At 43.0% G+C, this 19073-nt stretch overlaps 1 protein-coding gene across 2 annotated transcripts in view; it reads left to right on the top strand.

Moving 5' to 3' along the window:
- Positions 1-18671, top strand: part of LOC146137124 (dynein axonemal heavy chain 1-like) — a 55106-nt gene extending 36435 nt beyond the window's left edge. For both annotated transcript variants that reach the window (XM_083395535.1, XM_083395536.1), the window contains 43 exons: positions 3021-3153; positions 3230-3403; positions 3467-3586; positions 3867-3929; positions 4362-4520; positions 4802-4930; positions 5142-5282; positions 5484-5615; positions 5765-5951; positions 6227-6400; positions 6858-7039; positions 7288-7416; positions 7569-7673; positions 7946-8142; positions 8225-8384; positions 8540-8724; positions 9023-9192; positions 9370-9566; positions 9623-9742; positions 9800-9976; positions 10034-10195; positions 10278-10438; positions 10505-10662; positions 10753-10955; positions 11090-11311; positions 11464-11637; positions 11819-11979; positions 12269-12494; positions 12747-12942; positions 13163-13278; positions 13620-13772; positions 13839-14003; positions 14141-14362; positions 14608-14739; positions 14953-15123; positions 15304-15483; positions 15574-15750; positions 15814-15984; positions 16115-16245; positions 16344-16488; positions 16862-17068; positions 17830-18005; positions 18366-18671. In XM_083395535.1, coding sequence (XP_083251661.1) covers positions 3021-3153; positions 3230-3403; positions 3467-3586; positions 3867-3929; positions 4362-4520; positions 4802-4930; positions 5142-5282; positions 5484-5615; positions 5765-5951; positions 6227-6400; positions 6858-7039; positions 7288-7416; positions 7569-7673; positions 7946-8142; positions 8225-8384; positions 8540-8724; positions 9023-9192; positions 9370-9566; positions 9623-9742; positions 9800-9976; positions 10034-10195; positions 10278-10438; positions 10505-10662; positions 10753-10955; positions 11090-11311; positions 11464-11637; positions 11819-11979; positions 12269-12494; positions 12747-12942; positions 13163-13278; positions 13620-13772; positions 13839-14003; positions 14141-14362; positions 14608-14739; positions 14953-15123; positions 15304-15483; positions 15574-15750; positions 15814-15984; positions 16115-16245; positions 16344-16488; positions 16862-17068; positions 17830-18005; positions 18366-18546 — 7024 coding nt within the window. In that variant the 3' untranslated portion in view covers positions 18547-18671. The remainder of the gene's footprint in view (positions 1-3020; positions 3154-3229; positions 3404-3466; positions 3587-3866; positions 3930-4361; positions 4521-4801; positions 4931-5141; positions 5283-5483; positions 5616-5764; positions 5952-6226; positions 6401-6857; positions 7040-7287; positions 7417-7568; positions 7674-7945; positions 8143-8224; positions 8385-8539; positions 8725-9022; positions 9193-9369; positions 9567-9622; positions 9743-9799; positions 9977-10033; positions 10196-10277; positions 10439-10504; positions 10663-10752; positions 10956-11089; positions 11312-11463; positions 11638-11818; positions 11980-12268; positions 12495-12746; positions 12943-13162; positions 13279-13619; positions 13773-13838; positions 14004-14140; positions 14363-14607; positions 14740-14952; positions 15124-15303; positions 15484-15573; positions 15751-15813; positions 15985-16114; positions 16246-16343; positions 16489-16861; positions 17069-17829; positions 18006-18365) is intronic.
- The last annotated feature ends 402 nt before the right edge of the window (positions 18672-19073 follow it).

The following is a 19073-nucleotide window of genomic DNA, read 5'->3' on the forward strand; positions in this document are numbered from 1 at the left end:
GTAGGTACTTGTTTAACACTTGGTCATTGTAGGTACTTGTTTAACACTTGGTCATTGTAGGTACTTGTTTAACACTTGGTCATTGTAGGTGGTTGTTTAACACTTGGTCATTGTAGGTACTTGTTAACACTTGGTCATGGCAGGTACTTGTTTAACACTTGGTCATTGTAGGTACATGTTAACACTTGGTCATTGTAGGTACTTATTAACACTTGATTAGTGTAGGTACATGTTAACACTTGGTCATTGTAGGTACATGTTAACACTTGGTCATTGTAGGTGCTTGTTAAGAATTGATCATTGTAGGTGCTTGTTAACACTTGGTCATTGTAGGTACATGTTAACACTTGGTCATTGTAGGTATTTGTTAACACTTGGTCATTATAGGTACTTGTTAACACTTCGTCATTGTAGGTGCTTGTTAACACTTGGTCATTGTAGGTACTTGGTAACACTCGGTCATTGCAGGTATATGTTAACACTTGGTCATTGTAGGTACTTGTTAACACTTGGTCATTGAAGGTGGTTGTTTAACACTTGGTCATTGTAGGTACTTGGTAACACTCGGTCATTGCAGGTATATGTTAACACTTGGTCATTGTAGGTACTTGTTAACACTTGGTCATTATAGGTACTTGTTGACACTTGGTCATTGTAGGTACTAGTTAACACTTGGTCATGGCAGGAACTTGTTTAGCACTTGGTCATTGTAGGTGGTTGTTTAACACTTGGTCATGGCAGGTCCTTGTTTAACACTTGGTCATTGTAGGTGGTTGTTTAACACTTGGTCATGGCAGGTACTTGTTAACACTTGGTTATTGAAGGTACTAGTTAACACTTGGTCATTGTAGGTACTTGTTAACACTTGGTAATTGTAGGTGAATGTTAACACTTGGTCATTGTAGGTACTAGTTTAACACTTGGTCATTGTAGGTACTTGTTTAACACTTGGTCATTGTAGGTACTTGTTTAACACTTGGTCATTGTAGGTACTTGTTTAACACTTGGTCATTGTAGGTACTTGTTTAACACTTGGTCATTGTAGGTACTTGTTTAACACTTGGTCATTGTAGGTGGTTGTTTAACACTTGGTCATTGTAGGTACTTGTTAACACTTGGTCATGGCAGGTACTTGTTTAACACTTGGTCATTGTAGGTACATGTTAACACTTGGTCATTGTAGGTACTTGTTAACACTTGATTAGTGTAGGTACATGTTAACACTTGGTCATTGTAGGTACATGTTAACACTTGGTCATTGTAGGTGCTTGTTAAGAATTGATCATTGTAGGTGCTTGTTAACACTTGGTCATTGTAGGTACATGTTAACACTTGGTCATTGTAGGTGGTTGTTTAACACTTGGTCATGGCAGGTACTTGTTTAGCACTTGGTCATTGTAGGTGGATGTTTAACACTTGGTCATGACAGGTACTTGTTTAACACTTGGTCATTGAAGGTACTTGTTTAACACTTGGTCATTGTAGGTACTTGTTAACACTTGGTCATTGTAGGTACTTGTTAACACTTCGTCATTGTAGGTGCTTGTTAACACTTGGTCATTGTAGGTACTTGGTAACACTCGGTCATTGCAGGTATATGTTAACACTTGGTCATTGTAGGTACTTGTTAACACTTGGTCATTGAAGGTGGTTGTTTAACACTTGGTCATTGTAAGTACTTGGTCACACTCGGTCATTGCAGGTATATGTTAACACTTGGTCATTGTAGGTACTTGTTAACACTTGGTCATTGTAGGTGGTTGTTTAACACTTGGTCATTGTAGGTACTTGTTAACACTTGGTCATTGTAGGTACATGTTGACACTTGGTCATTGTAGGTGGTTGTTTAACACTTGGTCATGGCAGGTACTTGTTTAGCACTTGGTCATTGTAGGTGGATGTTTAACACTTGGTCATGACAGGTACTTGTTTAACACTTGGTCATTGAAGGTACTTGTTTAACACTTGGTCATTGTAGGTACTTGTTAACACTTGGTCATTGTAGGTACTTGTTAACACTTCGTCATTGTAGGTGCTTGTTAACACTTGGTCATTGTAGGTACTTGGTAACACTCGGTCATTGCAGGTATATGTTAACACTTGGTCATTGTAGGTACTTGTTAACACTTGGTCATTGAAGGTGGTTGTTTAACACTTGGTCATTGTAAGTACTTGGTAACACTCGGTCATTGCAGGTATATGTTAACACTTGGTCATTGTAGGTACTTGTTAACACTTGGTCATTGTAGGTGGTTGTTTAACACTTGGTCATTGTAGGTACTTGTTAACACTTGGTCATTGTAGGTACATGTTGACACTTGGTCATTGTAGGTGGTTGTTTAACACTTGGTCATGGCAGGTACTTGTTTAGCACTTGGTCATTGTAGGTGGTTGTTTAACACTTGGTCATGGCAGGTCCTTGTTTAACACTTGGTCATTGTAGGTGGTTGTTTAACACTTGGTCATGGCAGGTACTTGTTAACACTTGGTCATTGCAGGTACTAGTTAACACTTGGTCATTGTAGGTACTTGTTAACACTTGGTTATTGTAGGTGAATGTTAACACTTGGTCATTGTAGGTACTAGTTAATACTTGGTCATTGTAGGTGGTTGTTTAACACTTGGTCATTGTAGGTACTTGTTTAACACTTGGTCATTGTAGGTACTTGTTTAACACTTGGTCATTGTAGGTACTTGTTTAACACTTGGTCATTGTAGGTACTTGTTTAACACTTGGTCATTGTAGGTACTTGTTTAACACTTGGTCATTGTAGGTGGTTGTTTAACACTTGGTCATTGTAGGTACTTGTTAACACTTAGTCATTGTAGGTGGTTGTTTAACACTTAGTCATTGTAGGTACTAGTTAACACTTGGTCATTGTAGGTACTTGTTAACACTTGGTCATGGCAGGTACTTGTTTAACACTTGGTCATTGAAGGTACTTGTTAACACTTGGTCATTGCAGGTACTAGTTAACACTTGGTCATTGCAGGTACTAGTTAACACTTGGTCATTGCAGGTACATGTTCGATGGACCGGTTGACGCGGTTTGGATCGAGAATATGAACACTGTTCTTGACGACAACAAGAAGCTTTGCTTGAGCAGCGGAGAAATCATCAAACTCACTTCTCACATGACGATGATGTTTGAGGTGCGAACTTTGTTATCAATAGGAAATAAACATTTTGGCAACGCACTTTGGTCTGTCATATGCTTACTTGTTGTAGGTGGCCGACCTCGCAGTAGCCTCGCCAGCCACTGTTTCCAGATGCGGGATGGTTTACCTCGAGCCGGGATACATTGGACTCGCTCCTTTCGTGTTTTGCTGGCTCAAACGGATTCCTGACGTCATACTTCCTTATGTTGACAAGCTTCAGTCGCTGTTCGACACCTACTTGGAGGTGCGGGTTGTCTTGTTTAAGTTTCTGTGTAGCTTTACCCCCATTATGGATACATATTTTTAGCCGTCAGTGAGGTTCGTGCGCAAAAACATGCGGGAGATCGTTGCTTCGGTAGACGCAAACCTCACATTCAGCCTACTCAACTATTTGGATTGTTTCTTCGCTCCGCTCATACCAAAAGAGGTAAGTTAATGGAAGTTCAACTTGTGAATGTAAGTCGACATTTTGCACTTTCGTTTGAATTCTTATATAAGGCATCATTCAAAGAATACCAACACCGAAAGTCAGTGTTTGAAACAACATTTCACTTGGAGCATATTCTTTATCTTGCTAAACACAAGCTAATTGTTTGTGTAACCCTAACTATTTCTCTTTTCTATATTATGGTTTTTGTGTGTTTATGGATCTATCAGATGTAAACAGGGAGTTCAATAATAAATATATTTCCAACGCATTAACCCAGGGTTCGGCTGCTTTGCGTCAGAAAGCTCAGAAGGATTCCAGATTCGCTAAATACCTGACAATCGTGAGTAAGGCTTGTGATACAAGAGCATGACATGACACTAAAACATGAATTGGCACAAAAATCATGACTCGGCACAAAAATCATGACTGGCCATAAAAGGCATGACTTGACACAAAAAGCATGACTTGGCATCAAAAGCATGACTGGACATAAAAAGCATGACTTGGCACAAAAGGCATGACTGGCCATAAAAAGCATGACTTGACACAAAAAGCATGACTTGACACAAAAAGCATGAATGGCCATAAAAAGCATGACTGGACATAAAAAGCATGATAGTACAACTCGTACAACTCTTTAATTAGGGCTAATGTAATTACAACTTCTTGTTAGATGCACCCCACTGTTGAACGCATGCTTGCTTGTTTAATGTTGCCTGCATCGTAGCAGTTCACCTGCTTCTTTTCCATGTACTGACTTGCTTGTATCCAGGGCGAACCTGAGATGTCGGAAGAACAACTCGCCAAGATCGAGGAACTCATCGAACCCTGGTTCTTCTTCGCGCTTATTTGGAGCGTCGGGGGAACCACCGACAACGAAGGAAGACTAAAGTTCTCAGAATACCTCAGAAAACGAATGGCTGAAGAGAACGTAAGTTGACGTTACGTAAGTTGCTGACGTAACGTAAGTTGCTAAAGAGAACGTAAGTTCAAGTTACGTAAGTTGTTAACGTAGCTTAAGTTGCTAAACATAACGTAAGTTGACGTTAAGTAAGTTACTGACGTAACGTAAGTTGACGTTACGTAAGTTGCTGACGTAACGTAAGTTGCTAACTTAACTAAAGTTGCTGACGTAATGTAAGATGACGTTACGTAAGTTGTTGACGATATGTTCGGAAACTGTCAATTTACTAACCCCATTGTTGAATGCAGGTGAAACTGCAATTTCCCGAGGGGGGTTTGGTCTACGACTACCAGCTCGACGACGCGGGGATTTCCAACAAGAAGAACCCTGGTGACGTAGATGATGACGATGACGTAGTGAAAGCTGGGTCACAAGAGGTCAGAGGTCATCACTGACCAAAGGCTTGTCACACTAGCGCATTATACGTCGTCGAAAATCAAATATTACGAAATGGTTGGCGAAACAATCTTTTATCCAATATAAAAACGCTTCTAGATAAAATATGCATGTTTTACGCACGATTGGTGTATATTCGTGATAGTCTAACGTACACTCGTTGCTCGGTTGAGTTTGAATCCTTGTCTCCAGGTTCATTGGAAGAGTTGGATGGAAAGCGCTCCAATGTTCGACATCACTCCAGCCACTCCATACGCCGATATCATCGTCCCAACCATCGACACAGTGAGGACGTCGATGCTGGTCGAACTGCTCATCACGCACAAGAAGCAGGTGAATTAACAGAAATAAACATGGATAGTTTGGCATAAAGTTTGAATCGCGTCTAAACTAAGTTGGTCAAACCTCAAACGAGCACCAAGTTTAAAATATAAACGTTTGAACACCGAAGCATCATAAAGGTACACGATGGTTATGTTATTTCCTTTTCACACGACAATGTTGTTGGGTTGTGAGTGGCAAGCTTGTGTTCAGGTGCTCACTGTTGGACCGACAGGAACCGGTAAAACTGTCGTCCTAGCGGAGAAACTACTCAAGGGGATGCCCCAAGATTACATCCCCAACTTCCTCATGTTTTCTGCAAAAACTTCGGCGAATCAAACCCAGGTAAATCGCTTCCTTAATCAACCAGCACATACAAAACATACAAATGTTCAAGTGGTCAGCTGCTTTTAATTTGGTTATTTTTATTTTAACCCCTTTTTAAACCTTGTATTTAAAATGTGCGATAGTTCAAGCTTTTCGATTTTGTCCAGGACTTGATCGACGGCAAGCTTGACAAGCGTCGTAAGGGGGTGTTCGCTCCTCCCCTGGGAAAGTACGCTGTATTCTTCATCGACGACCTGAACATGCCAGCGCTGGAGAAGTACGGAGCCCAACCTCCCATAGAACTACTGCGTCAGTGGATGGACCACAACGGCTGGTACGACAGGAAAGCCATTGGTGAGTAGATACAAGTGGTTCATGTGAACTAACACCTGCCAGTAAAAACAACTCGTTCCTGTGAAAGTTAAAATTCGTGCGGTGTTCAAACTAACTTACTTCTGCAGATGATGGTGGCTTCTGCAGATGATGGTGACTAATTCAGTGGTCAATCAATTAAGCTGGTTTATATGATAAAAGACAAATCAACAATAAGCCTGGATACCTTATTCGTTTAACTTAATTTGTATAAGTTAAGTTTTTCATATTTAACGAAATTCCATCGCATTTTTCAGGGTCATTCCGCACTCTAGTGGACATTTCCTTTGTCGGAGCGATGGGGCCACCAGGGGGCGGTCGCAACCCCGTCACAGCTCGATTGTTACGTCACTTTAACTACGTCACGTGCACGGAGATCGAGGATGAAAGTAAAGTTCGCATTTTTTCAACGATCGTCAACAGTTGGCTGTGTGAGTTCCGGTGGGGGTTGTGGTTCGAATACCGGCGGGGCGGTTAACTTACGACATGTTTTAAATGAAAGAGTTTCAATTATTTCAAGAGCGAGGAAAGTGTGAGGTTGCATTCAGTAAAGGTTTATAGTAAACAAGTACATATATCATAATTGTAGAGTCATCAGCACGGTTTTGAGGTCTGAGGTAGTTGTTCTTATCAAGTTTAGAAATAAAATAACCTTTCAAACTTACCAATTTTTACGGCATCTTGTTATTTGCACTGCAGATGGAGCCAGGAGTAAGATCTCGCACAACAGTGAGTACATTAATCTTTGTGAATACAGATAAAAAGTTGAGCTTAGAAATATTTTGACCAAATTTGAAACAACTTTGAAAGTTTAAGGATTTAAGTTCGATTATTAAGGAAAATTAACCAACCTACTCAACTTATTTAAAGTTCCCGCATTTTTTGCAGCTTCGGCACCAGAAGACATCCGCGACCTCGCAAAGGAGCTTGTGAGGTCAACAGTGGAGGTTTATGACGTCATAACCACCCAGTTGCTTCCGACGCCAGCGAAGTCGCACTACACTTTCAACGTGAGGGATCTTTCCAAGGTCTTTCAGGGAATGCTCATGATGGAAGTCACAAAGATTGAGGTTGGTGTGAAGTCAAGTAACCAAGGTGGCTGTAGAATAATACAATTACAATAACAGGCTTATAAGCTTTTAATGGTCAAAGAAGTTAACGTATTGCCCACCTTAAGGCATTCTTAACTCGTTACGTCTATCAATATTGTAGTAAAGCTAATTAGGGCCTTTTCTTTAGATTATACAATATCTTGTACAATTGGCACCTTGTACGCGATACGATCAAATGTGTTGTGACAAGCAAGTGTTTATCTTAGAGCAAGGAAATGCTGATGCGGCTCTGGTACCACGAAAGCTGTAGAGTCTTCCAAGATCGTCTGGTCAGCGCAGAAGATAGAAGCTGGTTCTCCGACCAACTAGAGTCCAAGATCAAGGAGAGGTTTCATGTGAGTGAAAGCTAATGTCCTTTATTGTTAATTTGCAGAGATTATTGCTTGGAATACTTTCGTGCTTGTTGTCTTAGCCAGGAGTCGAACCCGGCTTTGAGAATTGTCGTACTGATATTTCCACACTTGGTCATTACGTGTTGTTTGTTTAGCTCGACATTGACCAAGTGCTGCCCTCCAAGCCTGTGATCTTCGGGGATTTTCTCAATCCAAACTCTGACACGAAGTTGTACTCATACGTCGACGACTACCAAAAGGTAAACTACCTCAGCCTAAAGTTGTACCTTGTATTAATTTATATTTTAGAGTGTTTCAAATAAAACTAGAAAATAAGTCTCAGGGTAGAAATCGGCCTTTCTTGGTTTTTAAGATATAATCCCGGAATGGTTCAGGTTGTGAGTTCGAACCTCACCACAGATTGTTTTATTAAGTGTATGGGTTTAACTTTTTACACATATTAATTCAAAGGTTGTTATGGGTTAGTATCCCATAATTTCTCGCCTGGAGGTTAATTTAAAGTTGCTTGCAGATGGTTGGGATAATCGAGGAGTTTTTGGAGGATTACAACCAGGTGAACACGGCCCAGATGAAGCTTGTGTTGTTCGTCGATGCTGTGCAACATGTTTGTAGGATCTCAAGGATCATCAGGCAACCTCTGGGCAACGCTCTATTGCTCGGGGTGGGAGGAAGTGGGAGACAGAGCTTGTCCAGGCTCGCAACACACATGTAAGTCGTCTTCATTCGGATGTGTCACGTATTTGCTTTCCTGTGCTTTATGTATTACACCACTATCCTCGTGTTGTTCCAGGGCCGACTACGAGTTGTTCCAGATCGAGCTTGCCAAGAACTACGGAGTGACCGAGTGGAGAGAAGACATCAAGAAGTGTATGTTGAAGGCGGGCCTCCAGAACCAACCAATCACGTTCCTGTTCAGCGACACGCAGATCAAGAGCGAGTCCTTCCTCGAGGTTTTCATTTAACATTAAATCACGCTTAACATTCATAACACTAGAACAGTTTTTTTATGCAAAACCAAGCGATAGAAAACTTAAAATCACAGCATTTTAGTTTCAGTTTGTTTTAACCCTTCAGGTTTTTTTTAACCCTAACCATTACCTTCCAGGACCTGAACAACATCCTCAACTCTGGGGATGTCCCCAACATATACGCGTTGGACGACCTCGACAATATATTCGGAGCGATGAAGCCGATAGTACTCGATCAGGGGCTTCCCCCCACCAAGGGCAACTTGTTCAACGCTTTCACGAAGCGAGTGAAGGCGAATATGCACTCTGTCGTATGCATGAGGTAAAACCAACAACTTACATTCGTGTCGACTTTATGTATTTGAGTCAGCTAGAAAAGCCATAGATACAGCGAATTATTGTTGTTAGTATTTGGTACACCGGGTGTTTTTTTACTATTGGTTCACTAAACAAAAGGCTGATGAACGCCTTAATTTTTAAATTGGCAGAATGTTGTATCAGGTCTGTTGCTGTGTGTTTACTCAAATTTCATATTATTGAACATCTTTATCACAAACCCAAGAAACCTTTAGTTGTAAACCTGTAGTCAGCCCCACAATGTTGCTGTTACCTTGTTGCAGCCCGATCGGCGAGATATTCCGCGCCCGGCTTCGAATGTTCCCTTCCCTGATCACGTGTTGCACGATCGACTGGTTCAGCGAGTGGCCTGACGAGGCGCTAGAGAGCGTGGCGACGATGTTTTTGAACGAGCTGACCGACATCAACACTTCGGACCAAGCGCTTATGAAAGGTGCGTAACCAAGTACATGTGTCAACTGATTAAGCCAACCCTCTACGGCTGTAGTTTATAAAAAAGTTTAATGACACCTAATGATATTAAAAAGTAAAAATACAAAATCACTAAGTTGCTCTCCAACGAACTTCAAGCTATGTTGACGCAATGTTTATATTAACAATTATGACGCAGGAATGGTCGAAATGTGCGTCACAATGCATCAAACTGTTGCGTCACAATCAAAAAATTTCCTCGCCGAGTTGTCACGTCACAATTACGTCACGCCTACGTCATACCTCCAGTTGATGAGTATTTTTAGCAAATTGATCGGGATGAAAATCAAAGAGTTGACGACCAACAGGGACAGGATGAAGATAGGGTTAGACAAAGTAAGTCGGTGTAAATACGACGCCATTTCTGGTCTGAGCCTCCATTTTGTGTCTAGCTGCTGAGGACGGCTGATGACGTAGCCAAGATGCAGGAGGAGCTCGAGACCATGGCTCCACTTCTCGAAGATGCGGCTCAGGAGACCGCCGTTACTATGGAGCAGATCGCCAAGGACACGGTGCGTTGCTAGGCGTGACGTCATAACATCCACGAGTACTAAACAATGGCGTTGCAGGTGGTTGCCAAGGAGACGGAGCGGGTTGTGACGAAACAAGAGGAGGAGGCGACCGCACAAGCGGAGAAGGCGGGAGCGATCGCAGCTGACGCACAACGCGATCTGGATGAAGCTCTACCCGCCCTAGAGGCCGCGCTACAGAGCCTCAAGTCACTCAACAAGAATGACGTCACTGAGGTGCGTGGTGTGTGACGTCATGGTTGTTACGTTGTGTGAACTGTGGTGTGGTTGCAGGTACGAGCGATGATGCGTCCACCAGCTGGCGTGAGGCTGGTTATTGAAGCAGTTTGCATCATGCAAGCTGTTAAGCCGAAGAAGGTCGCTGGTGAGAAGATCGGGACCAAGGTCGATGATTACTGGGAACCTGGGAAGGCTCTGCTGCAAGATCCTGGCAAGGTGGGCTGGTTCTGCTGTACAATGTGTACAATATGTGTATAATGTGCACAATGTGTGTGGGGTTAACCTGTTGCTGTTGTAGTTCCTCGAATCGCTGTTCAAGTTCGACAAGGACAACATCAGCGACCCTGTGATCCAGAAGATACAACCTTACATAGAGAACGACGACTTTATGCCGGCAGCCATCGCTAAAGTGTCCAAAGCCTGCACTTCCATCTGCCAGTGGGTCAGGGCTATGCACAAGTGAGTGTGTGAGATTATACAGTAAGCATCTGAAGAAATCTACTTAAAACAAGTTTATCTTCGAAGGTACCACTTTGTTGCCCGTGGGGTGGCGCCGAAGAGAGCTGCACTTGCTGAAGCTCAAAACGAACTGGCTTCAACTCAGAAGATTCTTGACGAAGCGAAAGGAAAGTTGGATGAAGTTCAGCAGGGAATCGCTACTCTGCAGGAGAAATACACGCTCTGTGAGTTAACACACAACCACTGGATAGCAATGTAGAGATTTTCGTGTAAACGTAATACCCAAATAATCACGAACTGACTTTTAAATTTAGGCGTGAACAAGAAAGAAGAGCTTGAGAACAAGTGTAACTTGTGCGAGCAGCGTCTGGTAAGAGCCGACAAACTCATCAACGGACTCGCTGACGAAAAGATTAGGTGGCACGAAACAGTGACGTCACTCAATCACATGATCGAGAACATCATCGGTGACGTCATGGTGTCAGCTGGGTTCGTAGCCTACCTCGGCGCTTTCACTGTGAGTCACAAAAAGTGTGTTTGTCGTGGTATGACGTCACCTTAATTAAATACATATAAAATACTTCTTTAACTAAAATCGCAATATGATTGATTTTTCCTTGTCCCATCTTCTTTTTAGTTGTTTACGTTTAGGGCGAGTACCGCGCTATCTTGCTGGACGAGTGGAAAGGTCACTTGGACGATTGCAAGGTTCCACGCACAGAATCGCCCACACTTGTCAGTACATTGGGAGATCCGGTGAAGATAAGGAACTGGCAGATCTACGGGCTGCCGAGGGACAACCTCAGCGTGGAGAACGGGGTTATCGTTCAATACTCACAACGCTGGTCGCTGTTCATCGACCCACAGGGGCAGGTCAGCACTTGCACAACTTTATGTAAACTATTAGAGGGGTTTAGGTACAAGCAAGGCTTAACTTAAAATAAACATGCTCGCTTAAACAGACTCAACAAGCCTTGGTTTCTGAGAAGTATACGTCATATATCTCAATAGCAAGTGCTTTGCAGGCGAACAAGTGGGTGAAGAGCATGGAGAAGGACAACGGACTTGACACGATCAAACTCACCGACCGAGATTTCCTGCGGAGTCTTGAGAACGCTGTGAGGTTTGGAAAGCCGATGATTCTCGAGAATGTCCTGGAGGAACTGGATCCAGCCCTCGAACCAATCCTTCTCAAGCAGGTGAACTACGCTTAACATTAGCTTCAGGCGAAACTACGCTTGGTATAATAAGACAGCAACAAAACGATGTCTCCACTATTTCTTGCATATGCATTGACACGAAGAATAGTTTTGCAAAGTACTGACAGCCATATTGAATCGTGTGGTTGTAGCTCCTCTTAAACCTCGCACCTTGCTACAGACTTTCAAGCAACAAGGAGGAACCGTGATAAAGTTGGGCGACGCGGTGATTCCCTACCACGACGACTTTAAGCTCTACATCACGACAAAGCTCCCAAACCCACATTACACACCAGAGGTCGCTGTCAAGGTCACCATCGTCAACTTCACACTCGCACCAAGGTTGAATATAAACGCAAATAACTTAGTTTCGTGATTAAATTCCCCAAATAAGTAGCAACCCTAGAAACACGCAGCACCGTTTGGAGGTAAAGTGTGCCACGTGTTTCTCGTACAAACAGGATTCAGGTTGACCAACAAACTAGAAGCTTCCTGTAACATTTTAATATTTATTTAATCTTTGCCTTCCACTTACTCCAGGTTGTTGAGTGAATCGCTTGAAATCCGCCTGAAACAGTGACAACTTGTTTCGTGATGCTTTAATATTAACTTGCCCTCTACTCCCCTCTAGCGGTCTCCAGGACCAGTTATTGGGCCGCGTGGTGGCGGAAGAGCGCCCTGACCTCGAGGAGGCGAAGAATCAGCTGATCGTGACGAACGCGAAGATGAAAGGAGAGTTGAAGGAGATTGAAGATCAGATCTTGTACCGACTCAGCGCTACTGAGGGGAATCCCGTCGACAACGTGGAACTCATCGAGGTGCTCGAGCAGTCCAAGGTCAAAGCAGGGGAGATCAAGGTCAGAACAACTTTGTTTGTATCATTATTTTCATGTTTGTTATATTTCCTAAAAAGCGTAATCAGGTGGCACTATAAAGACAAAGCTTTCTTACAACCGTGCTTTATCAGGTCAAAGTGGAAATAAAAGCAACTAAAATGCCAAAAAGTAGAGCATTAAGAATGACAAGGTGTTATATTTCATTTTATTGAAAACTAGTTGAAGAGTTGTTGTCATCGTTTGTTGCTTAATGTTGCTTATTGTTGTTGCCAGGCGAAAGTTGTGATCGCCGAGCAGACAGAGAAGGACATCGATGTTACGAGGTCGCAGTACATTCCTGTAGCTGTCCGAACCCAGATCCTGTTCTTCTGTGTGTCGGACCTGGCCAACATCGACCCAATGTACCAGTACTCACTCGAGTGGTTCGTCGGGATATTCCTCAACAGCATTGCAAACGCAGAGAGAGCAGGTCACACTTTGGTCCTATAGCTAAACGCACAAAGCATGTTTAATTAGCACAAGAAGCAACTGCAGTAGTTACAAATTACCAGGCATGGTTTAACTCGCAAAGTTGCTTTAACCCAGCCTTAACCGAAGCGACTAAAAATTGACAATTTATGAGGAGTACAATCGGCTAAGGCTTACAGCGGTTGAACACAGTTGTTTTATTTTACTTTTGTTGTTTCCAGACACGATCGAGAAGCGTATTGTGAACATCAACGAGTACAACACTTTCAGTCTCTACTCAAACGTCTGCCGTTCCTTGTTCGAGCGACACAAGCTCATGTTCGCCTTCCTGCTTTGCGTGAGTAAAAATTATGGCGGGTTGATATAAACACTGTAAAAAATTTTATTGCAGCTCATTATATTAAAATCAGAGTACATGAAAGAGCACCAAGATAAAGAAAACTAAAAAGATCCTTTAATGGCTTTTAATCATGAAAGAAAACTTTTTTGTTGGTTAGACGTTAGAGGGGTACAACATCTTCAGTGTTTGCTGTAGAGTATTTTCATTGTTAAATTTCAATGACCACGAAAGAGCGTTGGAATGGCGTTCCACTATGACTTATATCGTGAGCCAATTAGTAAGTAGCTGGTGTCTGCATCACAACATTGGTTTGGCAGGATTATGTTTGTCGTCCACAGATTCGAATCCAAATGAACGAAAACCAAATTGACGCCGACGAGTGGCGCTGGTTGCTGGCTGGGGGAACCACCGTCCCCGATAAACTACCCAACCCTTCCCCTGATTGGATATCGGACCGCTCATGGGGCGAGATCCTTATGCTTGCTGCTTTGGTGAGAATTTAACAAAAACTACAGTTGCTGTGAAACACCGGGTAACCCCCCGCTTCGATACCGCAGCCCAAGTTCTCCAACTTCGCGAAAGATTTCAAAAACAACTTGGAAGGATTCAAGCGCATCTTCGACTCGGTTGAACCCCATCGCGAGAAAATGCCGGGGGAGTGGGCTGACGTCATCAACGACTTCCAGAGGATCATCGTTCTTCGCTGCATGAGGGCTGACGTGGTGGGTTGCGTCACTATGACGTCACTATACGTAAATTTTTAATCGGTTTATACAGGTGGTTGCGTAAAGCACACAGGAGAGATTGCGCAATGTACAGGGTAGATTGCGCAACACACATTAACCCGTACCACTCCCAGGTGACGAACGCGATGCAGGATTACGTGGCGACTTACATGGGCCAGCGGTTCATCGAGCCACAGGCGAGCGACCTCTCCACTGTGTTCAAGGAATCGTCGCCGGTAACTCCGCTCATATTCGTGCTCAGCGCAGGAACAGACCCCGCAGCTGACCTGTACAAGTTTGCTGAAGAAATGAGGTTCTCAAAGAAGCTGTCGGCAATTTCACTCGGACAGGGACAGGTTCTACTCACACTTGTAGTTTTGGAATAAATGTTAGCTGAACGTATACATTAAGGAATATGTCTATAATGCTTTTGTTTCAGCAATAATAAAGCCGTGTTTGACGCACTACAAACGCTATAACACTCACATTAGACGTAAACAAGTGTTTTCTTTCACATTTTTTACGCAATTTAATATATAGTATGTAAAACAAAAGATACTGTTATACTGCGCCAGGGTAACCCGATCCCCTTTTCACGCAGGGTCCCCGAGCTGAGGCGTTGATACGGAGTGCTATGGACCGGGGTAAGTGGGTCTTCTTCCAGAACTGTCATCTCGCCCCAAGTTGGATGCCGAGCCTGGAGCGACTCATCGAACAAATCGACCCCGACAAGGTAAAGGTTAACTCCTTTACGTTAATGCTGCTGTGGGACATACTTCTAATCACACTCATATACACGGTAGCTATAATCGAGTGTCCGCTGGTATTGAATGTCAGAGGCAGCAGTGATCCAACATTATAATTGGTCTGTGTTTGTTCGTTGTTTGACATAGTGAAGATTCTGTTAAACTTTATTCGTGTTCTTACGCTGCTCCCATTCGCCCAGGTGCACCGCGACTTCCGGTTGTGGCTGACGTCAATGCCTAGCAACCAGTTCCCGGTTGCTATCCTGCAGAACGGGAGTAAGATGACGATTGAACCTCCGAGGGGCATCAAGGCCAACTTGCTGAGGGCTTACATGCAACAAAACGACGACTTCCTCAACTCGTGCAGCAAGGTTAGAACATAAAACATGAGAAGTGAGCTTGGTCGTCACTTTGAAACGTTGTATGTTGGTGTCTTATGTTTGGTGAGAGTGTTGCCTCAACCATCTTTGTTTGGAATTAATTGTTTTTTTGTTTTGGAATTAATTGGTTAAGTATTCTGCTGTTGGTTATGACCTTGGTTTGACCTCCAGGCATCCGAGTTCAAATCTCTTCTTTTCTCGCTGTGCTTGTTCCACGGGGTGGGGCTAGAGAGGCGCAAGTTTGGACCTCTTGGTTTCAACATTCCTTACGAGTTTACCACAGGAGACTTGAGAATCTGCATCTCACAACTGAGGATGTTCCTCGACGAATATGAAGACATTCCGTTCAAGGTAAACCTCCAATCAGTTGCTTGAACCAGCTCACAACTTGACTTAAGTTTTATCTTGCACAGTGCTTGACTTAAGTTTTATCTTGCACAGTGCTTGACTTACACTGCTGGCCACATCAACTACGGAGGTCGGGTGACAGATGATTGGGATCGAAGGTGTTTGATGAACATTCTGTCCGACTTCTACAGCTGGTCAGTGCTTCGTATCGACTATAAGTACTCACCAAGTGGAATGTACAAGCAGATAGACACCGACTGCGACAACAACGTGGGTGAAACACTGAGTTCATTCTCAGTAGGTTGTGGTGTGTAATTATTCCTTGCATTGTAGGGTTACATCCAATACATAAGAACCCTCCCGATCAACGACACGCCGGAAATATTTGGAATGCACGACAACGCAAACATAACCTTCGCGCAAAACGAGAGCTTCGCCACTCTAAACGCGCTCATTCACCTCCAACCAAAGACCTCGTCTGCTTCGGGAAGATCAAGCGAAGAGGTACGTTTGAATGTAAACAACCGGTATGACGTCACAATGCGTCCCCACATTGATATAGGATGATGGTTGCGTGGAGTGAGGTAGTAAATCTGTGACTCCATAACATTTCAAGTCCGTATGTTGTTGTCAGATTGTGCAAGAAGTGACGCAGAAGATCTTATCCGAGGTGCCACAACCAGTTCCTTTGGACGAACTGATGGAGAAGTATCCGGTGATGTATGAGGAGTCCATGAACACTGTCATCGTACAGGAAGTCATAAGGTTCGCACATTGCTGTGTTTGTGGCTGTGTGCTTATGGCTGTGTGTTTATGTGCTTGTAGATGTGCAGTTTGTGTAATACCACTCGTGTACTTCCCAGGTACAACCGTCTGCTGAACACGATCATCCAGTCGGGCCAAGGTCTGCTTAAAGCGATCAAGGGGCTCGTTGTGATGTCAGAGTCGCTCGAAATGATGTTCAACAGTTTGTACATCAACGAAGTTCCAGCTCTGTGGTCGGGAAAGGTAAGTTAACCGAGGAATTACGTTGACACTGCACAACACAAGACCCCAATGGAATAACATTTTCGGTTCAGCCATAAGTGAGGACTTGCGCGTGTATTTTTCATAATGTCAGCATTGCAAAACAATCCAAGGCTTTGTTGAAGTTTGCTGCAGCGGGCTCAAAATAACTTTAGTCCGTCAGCGTCAAAGGTTTTTTTTTTGTTCGCGATCTTGTGCTATTTTCAGTACAGGCCTGTCTTATCCTGTTCTCCCGCTGACCGGGTCAAAATACCTTAAACCTCCCTCCATTAACTAGGTTATTGTTCCAAATTACTGCCTAACTACATTTCTTAACTTCAGTATTGGCGTGAATTTACTTTATCCTTCTTTCCAGGCTTACCCGTCGCTGAAGCCGCTCGCATCTTGGGTTGAGGATTTGTTGCACCGCATGAAGTTCATCCAGCATTGGATCGACCACGGAGTCCCGGTCGTGTTCTGGATCTCAGGGTTCTTCTTCCCGCAAGCTTTCCTCACAGGAACTCTGCAGAATTACGCGAGGAAGGAAGTTCTTTCCATCGACACGATCAGCTTCGGATTCAAGGTGGAGACATTTCGTTGCATATAGTTTTAAAGATGCTTATTTCTGTAGATAATAATAGCGTATGTTGCTATAAAGCGTTTAGAGTTTTTAATTTTCTAAAATAATTTAAGAGAATTTAGCACAGGGTTGACCCGCAATATCATTGGCGCAATCTTCGCCAGCCACACTCAACAGGAAAAGTTTAAAATTCGTTTAATTTGTCAAACATTCTGAGGTGTTAATGTATAGTTTTTAGATTTTTGGGTGAAAGTGGCTCGCTAAAAAGGTAGTTGTTACGCGAACAGAAAAACTTTGGACATAACTGAATAAAAATAACAAAAAGTAACCCGCGGTCTGGACTTTAACAAACCTTAAAACTTCATGTTTGTTCAAGCACTAAGTGGACTTTTTGCAATGTTTTTGTGAAAGGCTGAGAGTCTAGTGTTTACACAAGACCACAAAGGCCGTTTGTACAGAACAATCATCGCCTCATTACTCGTCACAATAGCATGACGCCGCGCGAACCATTGTGACGAAACGGTTTTCGTGACTAAGCTATTTGAATTACCTAATGGAAATTTAAACTTGTAAATTTCCATGGTCACGTGCTTCACGTGTAATGTTCACGATAGATGTTAGTTGTGTGATGTTTGAGTCTCGTTGAATAAACATGAACGAGCCGTGTTTTGTTATTATCACTAAACCTTGTGTTGGGCTGCTGTGACGGCACAAAGTACTCCTTGTGTGTGACGTCACAAGTGAGTGTTTATTATGTTGTGCAGGTTCTTACAGATCACTTTGAGGAGATAAAGACGCGGCCAGTGGACGGATGCTACATCAGGGGATTGTTCTTGGAGGGAGCTCGTTGGGATCCTGACAAGCAATTGCTGGGAGAGTCCAAGGCTAAGGAGCTCTACACTGACATGGCGACAATGTGGCTCGTGCCTGAGACAAACAGGTGACACACATACAGCACATATGCACATATGAACAGGCAATACAGCACATATGAACAGGCATACATACGTAGCACATAGATATAGGGCAATATGGTCGAACAAAGGGCGAGCATTGCTGTTGGTTTAGACACGCCTGGGTAATTGCGCGAAATTCCTGGCACTTTGCGAAACACTTTTGTGCTCGTAAAACAACCGACGCATAAAACGCGTCAGTTCCTGCAATTCCAGTGTTTTATTATAACAATATGTTGTGAATAACGGGAATGCGTTGGGTTTTAGTATTTGCTCCACTAATAATGCCATCCCTAATTTTCGAACACTGAATAATGTTAAAACAACAGCAAGTGTGGCATTTGCAGAGTGACGCCGAGCAAGGGAATCTACGTTTGTCCGATCTACAAGACGCTCACCAGAGCTGGAACCCTCTCGACCACCGGCCATTCTACCAACTACGTCATCGCAGTTGAGGTGCCGACCGATCAGGAGCAGAAACACTGGATCAAGAAGGGCGTGGCCATGATATGCGCGCTAGACTACTAACTGACTCACTGGGTTTCATTAGCTTATTCATTTTTACACGGTTTAAATACAATAAAAAAATTATATATTTCATTTCTTATTAAATTTTATAGTATTTTTCTTGTAATAAAACAGCAAACACCAAGTTAATGAACTTTTTATGTACAGTACTGTTTAGCTCTAAAAAACACCTATTCCCAACAAGTAGGGTGACAATCATTTACCACCAAACTGAGTAATAGTTTGAACGCATTTAGGAATTGCTTAGTGTGAGGGTTAACAAATTAATTTACTTGGGGTTATTTAACATTTTAGGTGTAGTAAATGTTTGACATATATTTGTGAAGTAGCTCAAGGTTTGCAGAAAAGTGCGATTTGTGGTCAAGTTTAATTTATGGCTCCAAGTGGTTGATTTGAGTGGAACGTGGTATACAATAAACCTGAGTACATCGCACTTGGTGCCAATCACCTTTGAAATGCATAATCCTGCCTCAATTGCTTTACATTCAAGTAACTTGGTAACATAAACTTCATAACTTTTGCTAAAC

This window comes from Ascidiella aspersa, chromosome 8 (genome assembly GCF_963924565.1).
Source record: "Ascidiella aspersa chromosome 8, kaAscAspe10.2, whole genome shotgun sequence".
NCBI lineage: Eukaryota > Metazoa > Chordata > Ascidiacea > Phlebobranchia > Ascidiidae > Ascidiella > Ascidiella aspersa.